Genomic DNA, 19,794 nt, shown 5'->3' with positions numbered 1-19,794 from the left:
AAATTCAGGAATTTTTTTCGGGCTTTACACTGGCGGCATAACCAAAGGGGTAATGAGCCCCGACTATTGGCATATTCCCTGACACTCTGATTATTCTCTGACAAGTAGTTACGATTTCCTTGCTGGCTTGTCATGTAGTGCCTGATATCCTCTGTTCGTGATCGTTAAGCTGGGTCTTGGCACTCGCTAACCCTGACTGATATCTTGCTAACCTCGATCTGATATCGCCTCCCGACCTTAGTTCAGTTCTGTTTATTCCGATTCCAAAGCTGTACGTCTGACTTTATCTAACCCGACATATATACCTGCATCCAATTCTGCTTACCTTGGACCAGGAGGCTATGAATCCTGACCTGCATCTTTAGCTGGCTCATCCCGACCTGCACGTTTCATTGATCCAAGTATCCTGAGCCATAAGGCTAGAAGTCTCGACCTGTATCCTCGGCAAGCACACTCCCGACCTGCTTCTGTCCTCTATAATCCATGGTTCGTATGTCTTGACCTGTATGCCCGGTCAGCATGTCGACCTGCTTCTGTCCTCTATAATCTATGGTTTGTACGTCCCGACCTGCACGCTCGGTCTGCATACCGACCTGCTTCTGTCCTCTATAATTCATGGTTCGTACGTCCTGTCCTGCACGCCCGGTCTGTATTCTGACCCGCTTCTGTCTGCTATTATCCATGGCTTGTACGTTCCGACCTGTACATCAGGTCTGTATTCCGACCTGCTTCTGTCCTCTGTAATCCCTGGTTCGTATGTCCCGACTTGCAAGCCCGGTCTGTATTCCGACCCGCTTCTGTCTGCTGTTATCCATGACTTGTACATTCCGACCTGTACGCCTGGTCTGTATTCCGACCCACTTCTGTCTGTTGTTATCCATGGCATGTACGTTCTGACCTGTACACCCAGTCTGTATTTCGACCCGCTTCTATCTGCTGTTATCCATGGCTTGTACATCCCGACTTGTACGTCAGATCTGTTCTGCGCCAGAGGCCTTCCTTTCCTCGCCTTTACATGGCCTGTGGGCTCAGTCCTTAGTTGTACCTGGCCTGTGGGCCCAGTTCTCAGCTGTACCTGGCATGTGAGCCTAGTTCTCCACTGTACCTGGCCTGTGAGCCCAGTTTTTTATTGCTATTGAGGCTGGATCTTGTCCAACTTGTAATCCTATCCTTTGACTGCCCTGTCAGCTGAGACTGACCATGGCCACGTAAGTTTGACTTCTGACCATGGCCATGCAAGCTGAGACTCTAACCATGGCCACGCAAGCTTGACTTCTGACCTCCACCGGGGCTAGACTTCTAATCGTTCCATGGGTTTGACCTTTGACCACGTCATCCGCCTGACCCCCTTCTCATGCACCGTATCACAAGCCTCCCCCTCAAGTCTAGTCGAAGGAGGCTCTAGTCCGACTGACTAGACCCAAGTCCCTTTGTTACCTGACTTGGTTCTCGCATCTTCTGCTGGCCTGTTTTCCGTCTATCTTCTTCAGAATTTCTTACCATCCTACAAGATAAACGGGATTATTCTGTGTGTATATTGATTCTTCAATTTCTGAGTATACTCTTCTCCTATAAATGTTACACTATTTTCCAAGTGTCAACTCAAGTTCTGAGGAAATCCCTTCACCTTCTCCTTCCTTATAAAAGGTCCGAGTATATCTTTCTCATCTTTTCCTCAAGTTATCCTCTTGTTAATAGAGCATCAAGCATCCATGGAACTTGCAACGGAATCCAGCGAACTTGCTTCTTTGCTTTAGCAAATTGCTCATCTGATGGAGTTATTGGCTCAGAAAGAGGAAGCCTTGCTGGAGATGACTGCGAGTAGAAATCTTCAAGCATCACTTACTCATGAAATGGAAAACCTTTGGCTGAGCGCCAAATCCAGAACCCGGGCCGAAATTGCTCTTAAGCTTAAAGTTCAATCGGACTTCTAGAGCCAGGTTCACTATATTATCTATTTGAAGATGAAACATGAGGACGAGGTGACCCTCCTGAAAGAGGAAGGATGGATCAAAGATGAGACTATTGGGCAACTAAAGCGCGCCATCGATCTTATTAAGGAAGATCTAACTAGAGCTCAAGCTCATCTGGCTAGGAAGGATCAAGCCAATGGATCTGGTAGCAATGTAAACCCTTAAAAAATGTTCACCTTGTTAACGAAATAAAACTTGTTTCTTGGGTTCCACTCATGGTGTAGCCCCACGCCCTCTTGCTCTGGTATCATTATGTTTCTATAAAACACTTGCGTTCCTCTAACATTTCTAGCAAAAATAATAAGGATAACCTGCTTACCCCACCTTCCTCTTACCTCTCACCAGAAGATCCCAAGACTCGAGGAGCTAAGATGCTTGAGAATATGTCTGTCAATTTTCATATTTAGCAGAAAAAATGGAAATATGGCTTACTGACCGGTTAGGCACACGAACATGCCTTGTTGTATTTTGCCTCGGCGAATATGAAGGGTACCGGCCGGGAGAGTCATTGCACCGACCGGGAAGATCGTTGGGCGTGAGAGCACAGCTCACTTATAACTCACACTGATGTGAGAGTCTGGAACCTGACCTGGATGGTCGTTGGGCGTGAGAGCATAGCTCACTTATAACTCGCACTGGGACAAGAGTCTGGGACGACCGACCTGGAAGGTCGTTGGGCGTGAGAGCCATGCTCACTTATAACTCGCACTAGGGCGAGAGTCTGGGACAACCGACCGGGAAGGTCGTTGGGCGTGAGAGTCATGCTCACTTATAACTCGCACTGGGGTGAGAGTTTGGGACAACCGACCGTGAAGGTCATTGGGCATGAGAGTCATGCTCACTTATAACACACACTGGGGCGAGAGTCTGGGACAATAGACCGGGAAGGTCGTTGGGCGTGAGAGTCATGTTCACTTATAACTCGCACTGGGGCAAGAGTCTGGGACAACCGACCGGGAAGGTCGTTGGGCGTGAGAGTCATGCTCACTTATAACTCGCACTGGGGCGAGAGTCTAGGACAACCGACCGGGAAGGTCGTTGGGCGTGAGAGTCATGCTCACGTATAACTCGCACTGGGGCGAGAGCTTGGGACAACCGACCGGGAAGGTCGTTGGGCGTGAGAGTCATGCTCACTTATAACTCGCACTGGGGCGAGAGTATGGGACAACCAACCGGGAAGGTCATTGGGCGTGAGAGTCATGCTCACTTATAACTCGCACTGGGGGCGAGAGTCTGGGACAGCCTGTAACACCCATGAATTTTTGTTATATAAATACATAGGTATTATTCTCATTAAGAGCATGGAAATAAATAAAAAGAATATGAGAAAAAGAAGAGTAAGAAACAAAATAAAAAAGAGGTAAGAGGTGGAGGCCAAGGATTGAACCTTGAACCTCCCACCAATAATGGAGAAAGATTAATGGCATGATCACCACTAGGATAGAAAGTAACATATGCATAGAAAGGAATAAAAATATTAGTTAAAGGAGAGAAGAAAAATAAAACAAAGAGCAAGAGAAAACCAAATTGCTCACCTCTTCTCCCTCTTGATTAAGAGAAGGAATAAGAAGAAGGCAAGTTGTTTTCCTCACCCTTCCCTCTCCTCATTTTCGTGGGAATCAAGAGAAGAATAATGGATGGATTTAAGGGAAGATTAATGAGGGCATAAATTTCTCTCATGATGAATAAATAGAAAAAATGAGAAGTAAATCTCTCATTTTCCTCATTCTTCCTCCTCCTTCCTTCTTTTTCTTTTCTTCACCGAGACTAGGAGATCCACCCACTCCTTGATCCGAGCACTAAGTCAAGTTCTTCTCCAAGGAAGCCAATTTTCAAGGAGAAACCTTCAAGTTCTAGCCTCCCCAAGCAAAGGAAATCAAAGGAGGCACAAGAGGAAGAAACTTCTCCCTTCCTTAACAACTAGAACACTTTCCTCCTTAAGAAAAAAAAACCACAAGCGAAAGGATGTAAGTTCCCCTCATCTGTGGTACAATAGCTATATGTTTGTTATGAAAAATATTGCTTAAAAACCTATGGTTATTTCATAAGGGTTTCGGCCAAACAAAGAAAAAAAAAAGAGAGAGTTTAAAGAACCTTGAAAACCAACTAAAATATATTCATGATTTTTGCTTATGTTATGTACCTTATGGTAGGAGAGATAAACTAATATTTTCATGCTAGAATGTTTGGCTAGAACATAAATTTATGAACTTGGATTTTCGGCATAGAAGGAACAAAAGAGCTAGAAGAGCTCTAAACCTAAACCAAGCATGCTACCTTGTTTTTATGATATGTACCTAATGATAAGTGGTGTTGTTGATATTTTTCCCCACTTGTAAGGCGATTTAAACTTGATTCCATATTCATGTATATTCGGCCAAGATAGAGTTGAGAGCCTAGTAGGGCTTTAAACCTAAAAATTTAAGCATGCTATGATTCTTATAAGACAAGATATGAAGCTAATGTGACATGCCATGATCTTAGGTTAAGTTGAACAATATTTCTTATATATGATGGTTCGGCCATTTCAAGACTTGAACCCTAGGAAGGTTTAAATCAAGCCTAAGATACTTATGCTCTACTTGATGAAGAGATATGAAATAAATTAATGTTCACATGTTGCTTGAAACTTGAATTCTTGTTCTTTAGTATTCGGCCACAATTGTTTTTAAGACCTAGGATGCTTAAATTTCTAAACTAAGTGGTCCATGTTAATCTTTGAAATGAATGCTAGGAAAGTTCTTATGGTCTTCATGCTAATATGCCACTAGGAACTTAATACCCATGCTTACAAGATTCGGCCACATTAGATTAAAAGGCTTGAGAAGCTTGGAACTTAGACTAAATGTACTTATGGTGATTCTCATGATATGTATTGATATGTTAGTATGAAGTTTAACCTTTTCATGTTGCTTGTAACCTAGAAACATGTTGCTAGGGTTTCGGCCATGTTAGGGTTAAAGGCTTAGAGAACTTGGAACCTAAATCAAATGTGTTCAAATGGTTTCTTATGGAATATGATATGAAAATTGTTAAGGTTATTCATGCTTATATGTTGTTAATAACCCAAAAGGAGGCTTAATAAGTTTCGGCCAGGTTATGAAAAGGGACCTAGAAAGCTTGGAACCTATACCCAACATGCTTAAGATGCCTCTTATGTCATAAGAAATGATAGATGTTTAGGGTTCACATGTTCTTTTGTTGCTTGATAACCTAAACCACCTCTATATGTTTCGGCCACCACTTGTCACTAGGGATAGAGACCTAATTTTGTGTTCTTCCATGAACTTCACATGCAATGCTTTATGATATGTGGAGAGTATGACATGTTGTGAGGTTCATTTATATATGTTAGGTCCTATTCATGATATGCTGTGTGCTAAGTTTCATGATATGCTATGTGTTTATTTTTTTTATGATATGCTGTGTGCTAAATTTCATGAAATGCTATGTGCTCAAGTCTATGATATGCTGTGTGCTAAATTTCATGATATGCTATGTGCTCAAGTTCATGATATGCTGTGTGCTTAAACTCATGATATGCTAAGTACTCAAACTCATGATATGATATGTGCCTAAACTCATGATATGCTGTGTGCTCAAGTTCATGATATGCTGTGTGCTTAAGATCATGATATGTTGTATGCTTAATTATGCATGTGTTCATGATATGCTGTGTGCTCCATTATACATGCTTTAAGCTATGCCTAAAAGAGTTGCTTCCCTGTAAGTGGGATCAAGAGCACTCTTCATGACATGAATATGACATGAGTGATATGGACTATGTAAATATGACATGCTATTTTACTTTTAAGGCTTGTACCAAGGGTGGGCTCCATAAGCGCCCCGGGGTCGATGGACTAAGAAACGGGCCTCGTTAGGGATGGGCTCCTAAGTGCCCCTAGGTCGATAGACTAAGAAACGGGCCTAGTATATGCCTTGTAGGGTTCAAGACTTGCTACCTTGGACCTACTAGGACGCGCGCATTTATGTATGTGGTACAAGCCGGGATCCCCCCCTTATGTTGAGATTATGTTTAACTATCTATGCTATACGTTTTAAAAAGTCATGATGCATGTTTTAAAAGTTCACCTTGCATATGCTTTATGAATATGTCATGATATATATGATGATCATGTTATGATATGCCATGCTACCTTGTGTTTATGCCATGATTATGCCATGATATCTATGATTGTACTCATGATATATATGATGATCATGTTATGATATGCCATGCTACCTTGTGTTTATACCATGATTATGCCATGATATCTATGATTGTGCTCATGATATATATGATGATCATGTATGATATGCTATGATACTTTATGCTTTGATATATGCTTTGTGATCGTTAACATGATATACGGATTTTATGAGTAGGAAAGGAACTTACTGAGTCATGAGTGCTCACAGCTTACTTTCTTGTACCACAGATAAGGGCAAAGGTTGGATGGACTAGGGGAGCAGCAGGAGGGGCTAGCAGGATGTGTGTGGTAGTGACTGGCTAAAGAAGAAAAGACCCACTTTCATTAAATATGAGTTGTGCTTGTTTGATAATTTTATGATTGTAACTCCATGACATTTATCATGTTAGTTCCTATATGTCTTGAAATAATGTAAGGTATGACATATGGATTCTATGTTTCAAAAATTTACAAGTAAGACTTCTGCTGTAATAAGTTAATAAGTTGTTAAGTAGGGAAAAGTAACCCCCGTGGCCTTAGCAGGAGGGGCAGGGCGTTACACAGCCGACTTGGAAGGTCGTTGGGCGTGAGAGCATAGCTCACTTATAACTCGCACTGGGACGAGAGTCTGGGACAACCGACTGGGAAGGTCGTTGGGCATGAGAGTCATGCTCACTTATAACTCGCACTGGGGCGAGAGTCTGGGACAACCGACCGGGAAGGTCGTTGGGCGTGAGAGTCGTGCTCACTTATAACTCGCACTGGGGCGAGAGTCTGGGACAACTGACCGGGAAGGTCGTTGGGCGTGAGAGTCATGCTCACTTATAACTCGGACTGGGGCGAGAGTCTAGGACAACTGACCGAGAAGGTCGTTGGGCGTGAGAGCATAGCTCACTTATAACTTGCACTGGGGCGAGAGTCTGGAACAACCGACCGGGACTTCTCAGGAAAGCCCATTCGGGGACAGATGTTGCCGATCTGGGGGTAAGTTCCCGACCAGGGATTGCTTGAAGAGACCACTCTGACCCCGTCTGCTGTCAAGAAATATACAGTATTAGACGTACTGTGATGATAAAAAATATTAAAATCTTACTCGGCCCTCGGGAAAATGACGCCGTGTAGTCTTGCAACATTTGAATTTATTTCCCGCCAATTTTCTTCGCCGCTTCCCAAGAAGATCGCATCGCAGACGCTTCCGTACGCCCACTTCCTCTCATGATTTCCTTATCACGTCTATCATTAATACACTTCCTAGGGGGGTGACACCTGTCCCACGCCTTTATTGCTTACGTCATATGACGCCGCCGACTCAACTCCTTTTTGTACACAACTTCCCATAAGAGTATGTCGTTCTATGATCGAATGACATTGGGCGCTTTACCCAAAAATATACTCGACTCATCTTTCGATATTCCCCAGGAAAGCCCACTTTATAAGCCTTAAAGGCAGTCCATCGTCGTCGTCTTGAGCGTTTCGACTACCTTCGCTGCCTCGTTGTTTTGCTGTCCCCGATGCCTTAGCCCTTCCCCTTCTCGATTCCTCACGCCTGGTGCCCTTCCTCCTTTCGTCTGATTTCTCCTTCAAACTTCCTCATTTTGATAATGGCGGATGGTAAGGCATCCTTCTGGTATTCTTATTACATTTCTGACATAGACGACCATGACCTGTCCATGATTCGGTCTAGCCTAGAACTTAACGAAGATTATGAACTTCGAGTCCCCACACCCAGCGAACATCCCTCACCCCCTCCTGAAGGCTTCATGACTGTTTTCAAGGACCAGCTTCTAGGAGGCCTTCGTTTTCCCCTACCTCCATTCATCTCCTCCCTGAGCCAATACTTTGGTATCTGTCCTTCCCAATTTACTCCCAATTTCTTTAGGGCTATATGTGGCATCGTCATTCTGTGTCGCGTATACCAAATCCCTTTGACCACCCAACTGTTTCATCATTTTTATTCCTTCAAACGATCTGAACCAGGGGTATCCATGGTACAAGCTAGACCTGGTTATAAATTCTTTTCTGACATGCCCTCTTCCAACAAGGGTTGTAAGTCTCGTTTCTTCTTTATAAGATTACCTGAACCGCTGATCGGACCAACCCAATGGCGTTCTGATCTTCCTACTAATCTTCCTGTGCACCACCACCAACCCTCCTGCCACGTCGCTTCAGAAAAACTCCAAGGCGTGAGCGTTTGCTTGTCTATAATACTATTGGAAGGCTTTTTGTATTCTTTCGGGTGCAACCCAGTTCATGCAGAGATAGGGGCTCCGTTAGGTAAAACCCTGCTTTCCTTCTTGCTATTCTTTGCTAACTGAGGTATCTCTCTTTCACTTTGCAGAGGCTATGCTCCGGGCCTATTCTTCGAATATAAATCAACAATCTCTCGCCATTTTGAAAGCCCTGAGCGTGGAGCTTAAACAGGGCTTGACAGCTTCCTCACAATCTGCCCCTCCTGCTCCAGCCCAGGCGGAAGCCCCCCTGCTCTTCCCCTGGATGCTGACCTTATCGTATTAGAATAGGCCGAGGAAGAACGAGCCACTTCTCCCCCTCTCGCTAAACGACTACGTCTTCAACGCAAAAGGAAGAGGGTTATTCCCGCGGTCCAGACGTCTCCTCCGCCTCTTCCTTCCGGCCAGCATTCATCCGCAACCTCCCAATCTTCCGAGGCTAAGGCTGTTACTCCCGACTGGGAGATTGCTCTTGGACCAGAGGTTCCCACCTTGTCACCCAAAATATCAGCCTCAACACCCGATCGGGCTCTGTCTCCCGAGCAAGCCCCTCTTCGACACCCGATCGGGCCTTATCTCCCGGGCAGATCCCTTTTCCCGTAATGGACCAACCCGAGAGCTCTGCAACTTTATCCGCCTCGTTTCCTGTGGCCGCTCCGGCCTCCACTTCTCGAGCCCATGGGAGAATCCCAAAAAAAGTTTGCCTTCACCACTTCCTGGCGCTTGCCCTCCTCCACCGAGCCTGATGCCACCGAAGAAGCTGCGGAAGATGCCCCTCCTGCTGCTGGCTTAGTTCAATTGCAGGGTGAGCTAGCCACATCCTGGCGGTTCGACAATCGACAATTTTGGAACAATTTGCCAATGGAAGGGCTGGACTAAGCCTCTCGCCAAATAATTTTCATGAGTTTTCTTTTATCAGGGCTCCTCCTCTGGAATTCCTTATAATCCTTCCTTCTGTGTCTTATGCAGGCCTGCTCCACCAGCCTGAGTGCGATCCAATATGCAACCAATTTGCAGAGGGAGCATGAGGTGTTGAAGGCTTGCCTTCAAGAATTGGAGTTACCGCTTACACCTCGCGATCCACTCAACCCTACACCTGGGGACTTAGCGGGGTATCTTCGATTGATTGGGGAGTTTGCCGAGTCTGCCCAAAGCATCTCCCATGCAGCTTTTGACAAAATAAAGACCTTGGAGGCGGCTCTGAAGAATAGCGAGTCCAAGTTGGCTTCGGAGGGGGAGCAGCGTTGCTCGCTCGTGGCTGAATTGGATGAGAAGGATGCAAAGTTGACCACTCTATCCTCCGATCTGAAGAGTTTACAAGAAACTCAAGAGACTCTTCAGAAAAACTTAACAGATGTTCAGGGTTAACTAGCTTCTAGTGTTGACCGGGAGAAAGCCATCCAAAATCGTTGGGAGGCCAGCCAAGCAACACTTAAATCACTGCAGGTCGATCTTCTGAAGGCCTAGGAGACTGCTTCCCAGGGTCAAAAAGAGTTGGTTTCGGCCCGAGCCGATGTTGAGAAGACCCAGGCTGAGCTGGCGGATTACCAGGCAGGTGAGGCCGATCGTCTGAGAGCTTATAGGATATCCTACGTCACATATCCTTTCTTCTTGAGGAAGATGGGAGGTTTGATGAACCTTATACTATGTTGCGGAGCGGTCGACGGGGCTCGTCAACTATTTGAGCAGGGTCTGCTTCACTCTGCACCTTCGGAGAATTTCCTGGACACTGCTCGCTTGATGAACGAGCTTCCTACAGGGTCATATCCTACCTTCAAGGACGACGACGACCTCTTTCTCCTCCCAGCGCCTCCTACTGATTCTGAACTTTGATGTAAAAATGAAACTGTCAAACCTTTGTCAATATTATTTGCTTGTAATTTCAAATTGGTTGTTGTCTCGGATACTTAACCTTTTTATAATATGTTATGATATGCTAATTGTTTTCAATCTTCCCTTAGCTCGTTAATTTCCTAACAATACCTTGTATGTTTCCAGGCCTGTATGAACTGTGGCAACATGGATGTATACTTTGACCTTCTGGCTCAGGCTTTAACTGGTCAGGGTCAGGGCTCACTTCCTTACCCCGACCTGGTTTCATTCTCCTTTTCCTGCTTTCCTTTCCCTGCTTACCGCCCTGGCTCAGCAAAACACCCTGGTCTGCTTTTTCCATCTTAATCCAGTACAAAATAATACCCGAGCGGGAAAGTGAAGGTTAAGAGTTCATAGGACACTTATAACTGTTGCATCTTTTCCCAAAGTCTATCTCCTCGTACTTCGCGTCGACACTTTTCCAGATATACCCTTGGGCGTTATTTTCTAAGAAGATCCATTGGCCCTCTTTGCTCCCGCCAATTGTTGTGGACCGGTGGATGATAACTTACTAAATTGCCCCTCTGCCCAACGGCTATAAATACTTCCCCCTCATTTCTACCTCCCACCTTTTCCCCGCCTTCTTCTCCCTTCCTCCTGAATCCATTGCTGCGCTTAAATCTCTATTTTTGCGTCGGTAGCTTCCTGCTTGATTTCTTCTCCTTCTGTTTCTTTTCACATGGTATCCTCATCTCATCTATCTTCTCTGGCGGCAATGTACTTTCCTAGCTCATCCACCTTCGATGAATTAGACCTGGATGATCTGCAATATACCTACGGAGTTGCTGCTAACACACATGTGATCATCCCAACTGGAGTGCACCAATTTTTCGCCCCTCCCAACGGCTATAACACCTTCTTAAAAGAGCAGTTTATGGTCGGCCTTCGTCTCCCTCTTCACCCCTTCTTTGCGGATGTGTGCCGCTACTTCAAAATTCCCCTAGGCCAACTGACGCCGAATTCTATAAGGCTCCTCTGTGGATTTGTAGTACTCTGCGAAGTATGCGAGCTATCCTGATCTGCCCCTTTGTTCCACTGCTTCTTCACACTTCGACGGCAAGAAGAAGGCTCATTCCGCTTCCAACCGCGCCTTCGAACTGCTTTTTTCTCACCCCTACAGCTCCCTGAAACAAACTGGAGGAGAAAGTTCTTCTTCATTCAATTCCCTCATGAAGTAGAATGGCCCCTGCAATGGCAATCGCTACTTCCCCCGACCCCGCCACGAGGGGAGTTTCATCTTAATACATTCTATATAGAGGCTTCATCTCGCTTAGCAGGATGACAGCTGAACTTAACGCGCTTATTATCTGAGGAATTGTTATCCTATTTCCATCTGAGCTACCTTACTCCTAAAACACCTCACTCCCTGGGTAATCTTCTCTTTTGGTTCTTTTGTGACTTCCTGCATGTTGTTTTACCTACTGTAACTGACCTCATACTCTGTCCCGTACAGCTGATGCTATGACCCGTGCCTCAGAGGTTCAACCCCTTCCTTTGAGTGATGTGGAAATAATGCGTCGAGGTCGGGTCATTCTGGAGAGGAGGTCACTCCCCTACTCGACTTCAACCCAGGTCGGTATGACTGCCTCTGTCAACCCCCGACCCAGTCTTCCTCGCAGAGCCTCGTCTACTGCCTGATCTACCTCCTCTGTTCGTCCCAGGACTTCGCCTACATCTCAGCCTGCTGCTTCTGTTCATCCCCCGGCCTTGCCTACAGCCCGGCCATCCGCCCCTATGCCTCTTCAATCAACTAATCCTTCCCGACCGACTTCTATCCCTCATCGCGGTCGTGGTCGAAGATCAGCCAACGCAACTTATGCCAGCCCTGCCTTCAGAGAAGCCTCTCAGGCGACTCGTCAGGCACGTTCTGTAAATGACCGCTCGAGTCGTGATACCCCTCTTCTTCTCAGTGCAGGGTTCGACTGCCCTCTGAAGATTCTGATTGACGATCGACCGTTGGCTCACAGATTGCACCGCAGAACTACTAATCCTAGCTAAGACTCGGGCCCTTCCCCTATTCCTCATCCTTTGCCTCCTGTTGCAACCACTACTCCTATCCCGAGCCAGGCAGGTGCTCCTCCTGATCCACCCGAGGTTCTGACTAAACCTCCACTGGCTCGACTTTCCACCTCGCAACAGCACCCGAGCACTGAAGCTGGCCCCTCACATCGCCCTTCACCAACTACCTCACCTCCAGAGCCTTCTCATGTGCCCCCTTCAGCTCCTTCTGGCTCAGCTGCTGGGCCTTCACAGCCACCACCACCTGCTCATCACCATTACCGTACCACTGCCCCTTCTGAGGCTGGGTTAAGGTCACGGCAAGACGTTCCCACCAGCTCCTTCACAATGAAAGGTCGTTTGGCCACTTTATGGGAAGAAAGTATGCAGCAGATGGAACTCTTGCCGCCACCTACCCAAATGGATAGATTCTCAGAGCTGTATATCAAGGTAATCTTCAATGATCCCAGCAACTACTATCCTCCCCGCTCTTATTAGATATTTCATTTATATCCCAGGCTTGTGCAGAGTCCCTGATAATAAATCAATCCTTCCATGCCGCTCATTACTAGAATAAGGTGTTGCGGGACATGGTAACAGAATTGGAGCTTCAGTTAAATGACCCCACGCAAGCTAGTTATGCCCTGAGAGTTGAAATAAAAGACCTGGCCAGAAGGAATACCTATCTGGAAGTATCCCTAGCACAGGCTAACCATAAGCTTAAAGGCCTTCAAGCAGAAAAAAGTCAGGTTGATGTTGTGCACCAGCAACACGTGGATCAACAAGCTTTGGTGCATCAACAAGCCATTGACCAGTTAACCTAGAAACTACATTCCGCAGAAACTCTAGCACAGGAGCAGAGTAAAAGATTAGAGTCCCAGACGGCCCAACTGGCGTCTCAGGCAGCAGGACTTCTAGTCATCTTGGCTGAACTATCGCAAGCTCGTGCTATTGTAGAGGGGTATCCACAGCCCTGGCCGTCTATAAGGGGAGACACTACAAGAAAAACCCTTATAGACATCGGTGGAACAACAGCGGTTTTAAGTAAAAATCGATGTCTTTGAGTATTTTACACCTATTTTTTCAAAAATCGGTGTCTATGAGCGCAGATTTTCGCTTATATACATCGATTTTTTAGCCGATGTCTATGAGCGCCTTTTTTCGTTAATAGACATCGGTTTTAACAGCGGTTTTTAAAACCCGGTGTTAATGAACCAAAATAAAATAATTTAATTTTCCCACCAATACTTAGCCAAAATTTGCAGCACTTCACTCTTCCCTCCAAACCTAAACCTATATCGCGTCGTCCACCGTATACCGTCGCGACACCACCACGACTTTCCTCCTAGCCGCTGGTCATCCGACCATCTCTCTCAGCCTCATCTCCCTCTTCCCCTTCCTAGATCGACGCCCCTTCCTCTCTCAATCAAGATCAAGACACGACGCCCTTGCTTCTCCGTCCAACCACACCGCATCTCCTCCAACTCCTCCCTTTGGGTGAGAAGAGGAGGCCTTCTTCGCATTCCGATCATTTTTAAGCCAAAGCAGAGATTTCCTCCATGAGCGATGACCTTTCTGTAAACAGAACCTTTCCTTTTTTGTACTTTCTCAGATCTTCTCTGTGAGCCCTACTGGTTTCTTTGATCTCATGGAAGAAGCGGTGTAAAAGAAAGCATTTTCGCCCAAATGTCGATCTTGAGCGGAGGAAGAGTAGTGTGCGTGTTGAGATCCAGGATGTTCCCTAGCCCAATCCAAGGGATTTTTTTAGGTCATCTCGTGGATCATATTTCTGACGTTCGCCACACAACCGTGATGCTTGAGTCTTTTACATTCTGGGTTTTGCCCTTTTCTGGTTCATACAAGGGAGAAATCGCATGCATGCCTGTGTTTACCTTTTTAATCCGATCTTTTCTCGATTGATGTCTTATAATGATCTGATCTTGACTTCATCAGCACTTTTTCAAGCACAGTGGAGGAGAAGGCTAAATGGCTCTTTGAGAAGCTGAAAGGTGAGGGATTCTATACCATTGCTTTGCCACCAATTTTCAACTTCCCTTGTTGCTGTAAGGCACCAAGATCTTTCTTCTTATTATTTTTTTGTAATTCTGATTCAGTACGAGATATGCTACAGATGCTCAATCCTTCACCTCTCACGTAACTTTCCTTGGCAACTTTTTTAGTGATTATCTAATACAAGGTAGAGTGCAGCTTTCGTTGGTTGAAATGTCCTTTTGCTTTAAGAACCCCAACTACTGATTGCTTGATTTCCATGCTAGCTTGCCCTTTCTGCTAAAGTTAGTTTTGTTTTTGTTAATCTATCATTTTTATTTCTCTGGACTCTGAAGTATCTCTGTTTTCATATCTGAGAGTTTCTTCACTTGGAGTTTTGAGATGTTTCTTATAGAGATATTATTGATTAAACAAATTTTACCATACGACATTGTAAATTTACAGCAGAAATTGAGTTGTTTGTTAACTCAATATGATCTTTGGGAATAAACCAGAAATTGAGATGTTTGTTATAATCCAAATAGAGATGACTAACCAGAAATTGATCTGTTGGTTAAAAACTATGTTAGATGGAGAAGAATGTTATTTGATAGGTAAAAAAAGAGAAGTTAAACCTTATTGACTTTGGTGTTAGATTTTGTCGATAACTACAAAAATTATAATGATGATTATGTCTCTTGAAAAGGAACATCAATTAAACATAATTGTACTTTTCAATTAAACATAATTGAAAAGGAAATCTCCGCTTTGGCATTCTTCGTGATGGAAAAGCTCGCGACTTTCATCAACACTTCGTGAAGATATTCTCACGAAGGCCTTGAATTCTAACGAACATGGTGGGCGTGTGAGAGGCATAGGAGCAAATGCCACTCCATCATCCTTCTTCAAGGTTGCTAGAGGGAAGGTGCAAATTGAAGGAATTCAAAGTGATACTACACCGGTTGCATATATTACATCTAAAAGATGTGATTCGAAGGAATTCATTGGGGCTCGATGTAGAGGTATAGTTCATCTTATTCTTACAATATGCATTGTCATCTTTTGTAATTGTTGGATGCTTTTGTAAAGCATAAATTTTTTATCAACATGTACTAAATCCTTGTTACAAGTGTTGTGGTTGTTCAGGCTTGTACATATAAGCGATAGTTCTTGAATTCCTTTAATTGGTGAAGCATCTTAGGATTGAGCTCTGCAAATTCAAAGTGTCCCAGATGATAATGTGCAGCTTTTTTTGACCTGTAGACTGTAGTATTTTGGTTTGCACTTATACTCTATGACTTCAGTTATTCAGATCCTAGGTTTAAGTTTGCTTTGGCTTATTTGCATATATTGCAGCATGAAAATAGATGCTGATACACAGTTTTGGCTACACACTTGGGTGCATCTTTTTTTTTTTAATTTGTAGTGTTAATTTTAGTTCATATTTTTCTTTATCCGCTTGTGACACTGTCTTATGTTTTTACCACTTTCAGTTATATTGATTATCTCTTTTTGGGTGATTACGTTGATCGTGGCCAACATAGCCTGGAAACTATTACTCTTCTCCTTGCATTGAAGGTATTACTTTCCCCTCAAGCTTGTCAATGTGATCAGTCTTATCCAAGCAAATATTTAGCATCAAAGAATTCTTGAAGGTATTACTTTGCACTCTTCGTGTACAGGTTTATGCTTACAAATATGTTGTATCTTTAAACTTTTCAAAATTTTCTGAATCAATGTTACAAATTGAATATCCACATAATATACATTTAATTCGTGGAAACCATGAGGCAACAGACATTAATGCTTTATTTGGGTTTCGTACCGAGTGCATCGAGAGAATGGTACCACTAATTTCTATTTGCTGTCATTATTTAGTTTATCAAGAAAAAATTATGTTCCGTATCATTGTTTATTGTTTGGAAACAGGGAGAACAAGACGGAATCTGGGCATGGCACCGTATTAACAGATTGTTTAATTGGTTGCCTTTAGCTGCTTTAATGGAGAAGAAAGTTATCTGCATGCATGGTGGTATTGGTCATTCCATAAATCATGTAGAGCAGATCGAAAACCTTCAACTACCTATCACAATGGAAACTGGCGCAATAGTTCTTATGGATATGCTATGGTCATACAAATAAATAACTAAAAAGAAATACCTTATTTCTGTGAATAACTATTTCTTATTTCTTATTCATGCATGTCTGATCCAACAGAGAACGACAGTGTTGAGGGGTTAAGACCAAATGCCAGGGGGCCTGGCTTGGTTACTTTTGGGGTGAGTGATTATATGTTTGGCTCGGACCATTTTCTACTCAATTCCTATACAATGGTTTCAAATTTTTGATCTTTTGATGTGACAACCTGACCGAGTTAGTTATTGAGTTCTGCAATAATAATGACCTCCAGTTGATAGTAAGGGCACATGAGTGTGTCATGGATGGTTTTGAACGATTTGCTCAAGGTCATTTAATCACTCTTTTCTCTGCAACTAACTATTGTGGTGAGGATCCATAGCATTGCTCAGTCTATTGTTTGTCTATTAATTCTCCTAATTTTCTTTCAATCCATATATCCAGGAATAACAAATAACGCGGGGGCAATTTTAGTTTTGGGACGAGATCTTGTGGTTGTCCCAAAGCTAATTCATCCCTTACCTCCTACCTTCCATTCTCCTGAAACATCACCGGAACATTATATTGAGGATACATGGATGCAAGTATTGCTGCGTTAACTCTTTTGATGTTTGCACTTTATTGTTGCATCTATCTGCATTCTTTATGACTTGGAAATAAAATTGTTGTTGCGTTAACTCTTTTAATTTTTTGTGCTACAGAGACAAATTAATTCTTAGCGATGGATTTGGGTTCAATTCCATCAATAAGAAAAATGAAAAACAGTACTAGACATGATTTTTGTTTAAAAATTCATGCGGGCTATGAAGAATGCTCCTAAATAAGGAGACAACAACGATAAACAAACATGTTAACAACATTTAACATCAAAATAGTGTTGTAAATACAGAAATTGATTTTCCTCATTATTATTCTTCTTCTCTGAACTTAGAGAACTTGGGATAAAAGCTACTGAGGTTCCTACACAATTGGGAGACTTTGCAAAACCAAAGTAACTAATTTATTAGGTTGAAATGATAGATAGATGAGTGATCTCAGTCTTGGCATGACTAACATTTTTTTTTATGTTCGAAACCTTTCATTTTGTTTTGTATGGTTCTCTCTAAGAGCATGGACCAAGTTATCTTTTGACAGCTGAATATGATTCTTTTACTTCATTTGTAACTGCAAATTCAACTTTCTGATACCTTGTGAACCACTGAAGATCCTTATTGCAAGCATTGAAGTAAGCATGCCTTGTTTACTTGTGCTACTTGAAAAACTATCAACATGATCACTAACTGAAGGTAACAAATTGTTTGATTCTTTTCAATTATCAGGTGATTGAAGAGTTTGCTAAGAGTCCATGTTTGGAGCACTACAAGAACCTTGGAGCAACTTAACATTTCGAATAAGATGTAGTAGAAGCATATAGAGCCTGCGTTGTGTTCTCTCTATAGAAAAACGTTCTACTCTTAATTTCTCTTAATACTGGATATATGATGTAGTAAACTAAATTCTTGAGTAAATAAAAAAATATTTAAGTACTAATGAAGTGCAGTTGGTTTGATATATTCTGAAGAAGGCATTTACACGAATGTTCCTATGATATAACATGGGAAAATACGACTGCGATATTGGAATTAACATGATATGGGAATCCATCAATGTAAGTAACATGATACTTTCTTATGTGATGCATTTTTTTCTTTTCTTTTATTTATTTACTTATATATATGGTTGCATCTATATATGGTTGAAATTCATGCTGACTAGTTAGCATTTTAGCTATTTTCCCCTTGAAATAAAAACTTGTTTTGATGTTATTGTATCATTGGAAATCATATAAATGAATTGATGTTACTCATCTTTATTGCTGCTGAGGAATTTATTTACTTTTCATGTACTCTTAGTGATAAACAGTTATGTCATTTGGGTCGACTACTAATGAATTGAATTTCCATGTACTCTTAGTTCTCAGGAATGATAGATATATCACTATATGATGTGGTTGAGATAAATAATGAATGTGTCTCTTTTTAAGCATTCAAATTAGTCATCTTGTTACCTGGTGCTCTTACTATTTTTTCAACTATGATTTTTGGTCTTGGTTTACTAATATACTATTTATGTTTTTTTATAGTTTACAAATCTCAAGTGCTCCAGAGTTGAAATTGATGAAGTGCGGTTCGAGTGGGCTGAATGCATGCTAGATTACATTTGAGTAGGAAAGGTATTTGATTTTTGAAAACTTTGGATGATGCATGCATTTGCATGGAATGTAAATTGCGTATATTGTCCCATGTCAATTTCTTTATGATGGTGATATTCTAGGACTTCTGCAGCATATATAATTCTTCTGTTTTTGTTCTTTGCTGTAGTTAAGTAGACCAAATGATACTTTTGTTTGATAGATTAGAACAGTGGATGTTTTAACTCAGAAAACTAGGCATTTGAAGGTGAAAAGCGGTGAGATTAGGGAAATGAAAGGCGCAAGAAGAATGGAGCAGTATAGCAAGTTGAACAGATTCTGATTCTCATAATTTAATATAGCCTCAGCTTGATTTTTGACTCACGATGTTCTACCTTGATGTGTTGTTAAAAGAATGTTCTACCTTGATTCTGATATCTATTAGCTTTAGATGTAAAAAGAATGTTTGTGTATTTTATGGATACTGTTGTAAGAAGAATATTTATGTAATTTGTGAATATTTGTGTATTTTATGGATACTGTTGAATGAAGAATATTTGTGTAATTTATGAATATTTGTGTATTTTTTTCGTTACTGTCGGTTTTTCACTATTTCGGAAATCAAATTTGTGTTGTTAAAAAAATACTGATATTACATCGGTTTTCCACCGCTACAAAATCGGTGTCATTAACTAATATTACATCGGTCGTATACCGCTGCCAAAACTGGTATTATTAACATATAATATTACATCGGTTTTACACCGTTGATGAAACGGTGTCGTTAAGTAATACTACATCGGTTAATAATCGATTCGAACACCGGTGTCGTTAAGTGATACTACACCGATTTTAACCCGATGTCTAAAATGGTAGACTTTTTACATCGCCTTCATAGACATCGGTCGAAAATGTAATAGACACCGGTGGAAAACCGATGTCTATGAGGGTTTTTGTTGTAGTGAGAATGACCGCTGCAAGCAGAGCCGCGACTTGTACCTGCGCTCTCCAGAGTTTTGTACACAAGCGGGACAATGTTTCTCCACAACTGTTATTTATGGTGCAGCTGGGGCTTTGTGACAACTCTATGAACAGGGCCACTTGAAATCAGCTCCTCCTACCGAGTTTCTGGATCATGACCGGATCCTTAAAGAGATTCCGGATGATATCTTTGCTCCTTTCAAATGATTGTTACTGACTGCCTGTGCATAATGTGACTTCATGATGTCCTGTGGAAT

General features: G+C 42.6%; 1 protein-coding gene across 1 annotated transcript; it reads left to right on the top strand.

Annotated features, from left to right (window-relative positions):
• The first annotated feature begins 15,590 nt into the window (after nt 1–15,590).
• LOC122032867 (serine/threonine-protein phosphatase BSL2 homolog) lies at nt 15,591–17,105 on the top strand. The gene is made up of 8 exons (XM_042592179.1): nt 15,591–15,649; nt 15,744–15,828; nt 15,996–16,094; nt 16,180–16,379; nt 16,454–16,529; nt 16,625–16,754; nt 16,831–16,970; nt 17,088–17,105. The coding sequence occupies exons 1-8, from the start codon at nt 15,618–15,620 to the stop codon at nt 17,103–17,105; spliced, it is 780 nt and encodes a 259-aa protein (XP_042448113.1). The 5' UTR covers nt 15,591–15,617.
• The last annotated feature ends 2,689 nt before the right edge of the window (nt 17,106–19,794 follow it).

The sequence above is a fragment of the Zingiber officinale genome, chromosome 11A, assembly GCF_018446385.1.
Source record: "Zingiber officinale cultivar Zhangliang chromosome 11A, Zo_v1.1, whole genome shotgun sequence".
NCBI classification, from domain to species: Eukaryota; Viridiplantae; Streptophyta; class Magnoliopsida; order Zingiberales; family Zingiberaceae; genus Zingiber; species Zingiber officinale.
Note: the sequence above shows the minus strand (reverse complement) of the source record. Positions and strands in the feature narration are given on the sequence as shown.

Bases quoted from the DNA above. Each gene is read 5' to 3' on its own strand.
- LOC122032867 (XM_042592179.1), top strand. From the start codon at position 15,618: ATGCTGATACACAGTTTTGGCTACACACTTGG. The intron at 16,380-16,453 runs GTCATACAAATA...TTATTCATGCAT, and splicing joins GTTCTTATGGATATGCTATG to GTCTGATCCAACAGAGAACG. The intron at 16,755-16,830 runs GTGAGGATCCAT...CCATATATCCAG, and splicing joins CTCTGCAACTAACTATTGTG to GAATAACAAATAACGCGGGG.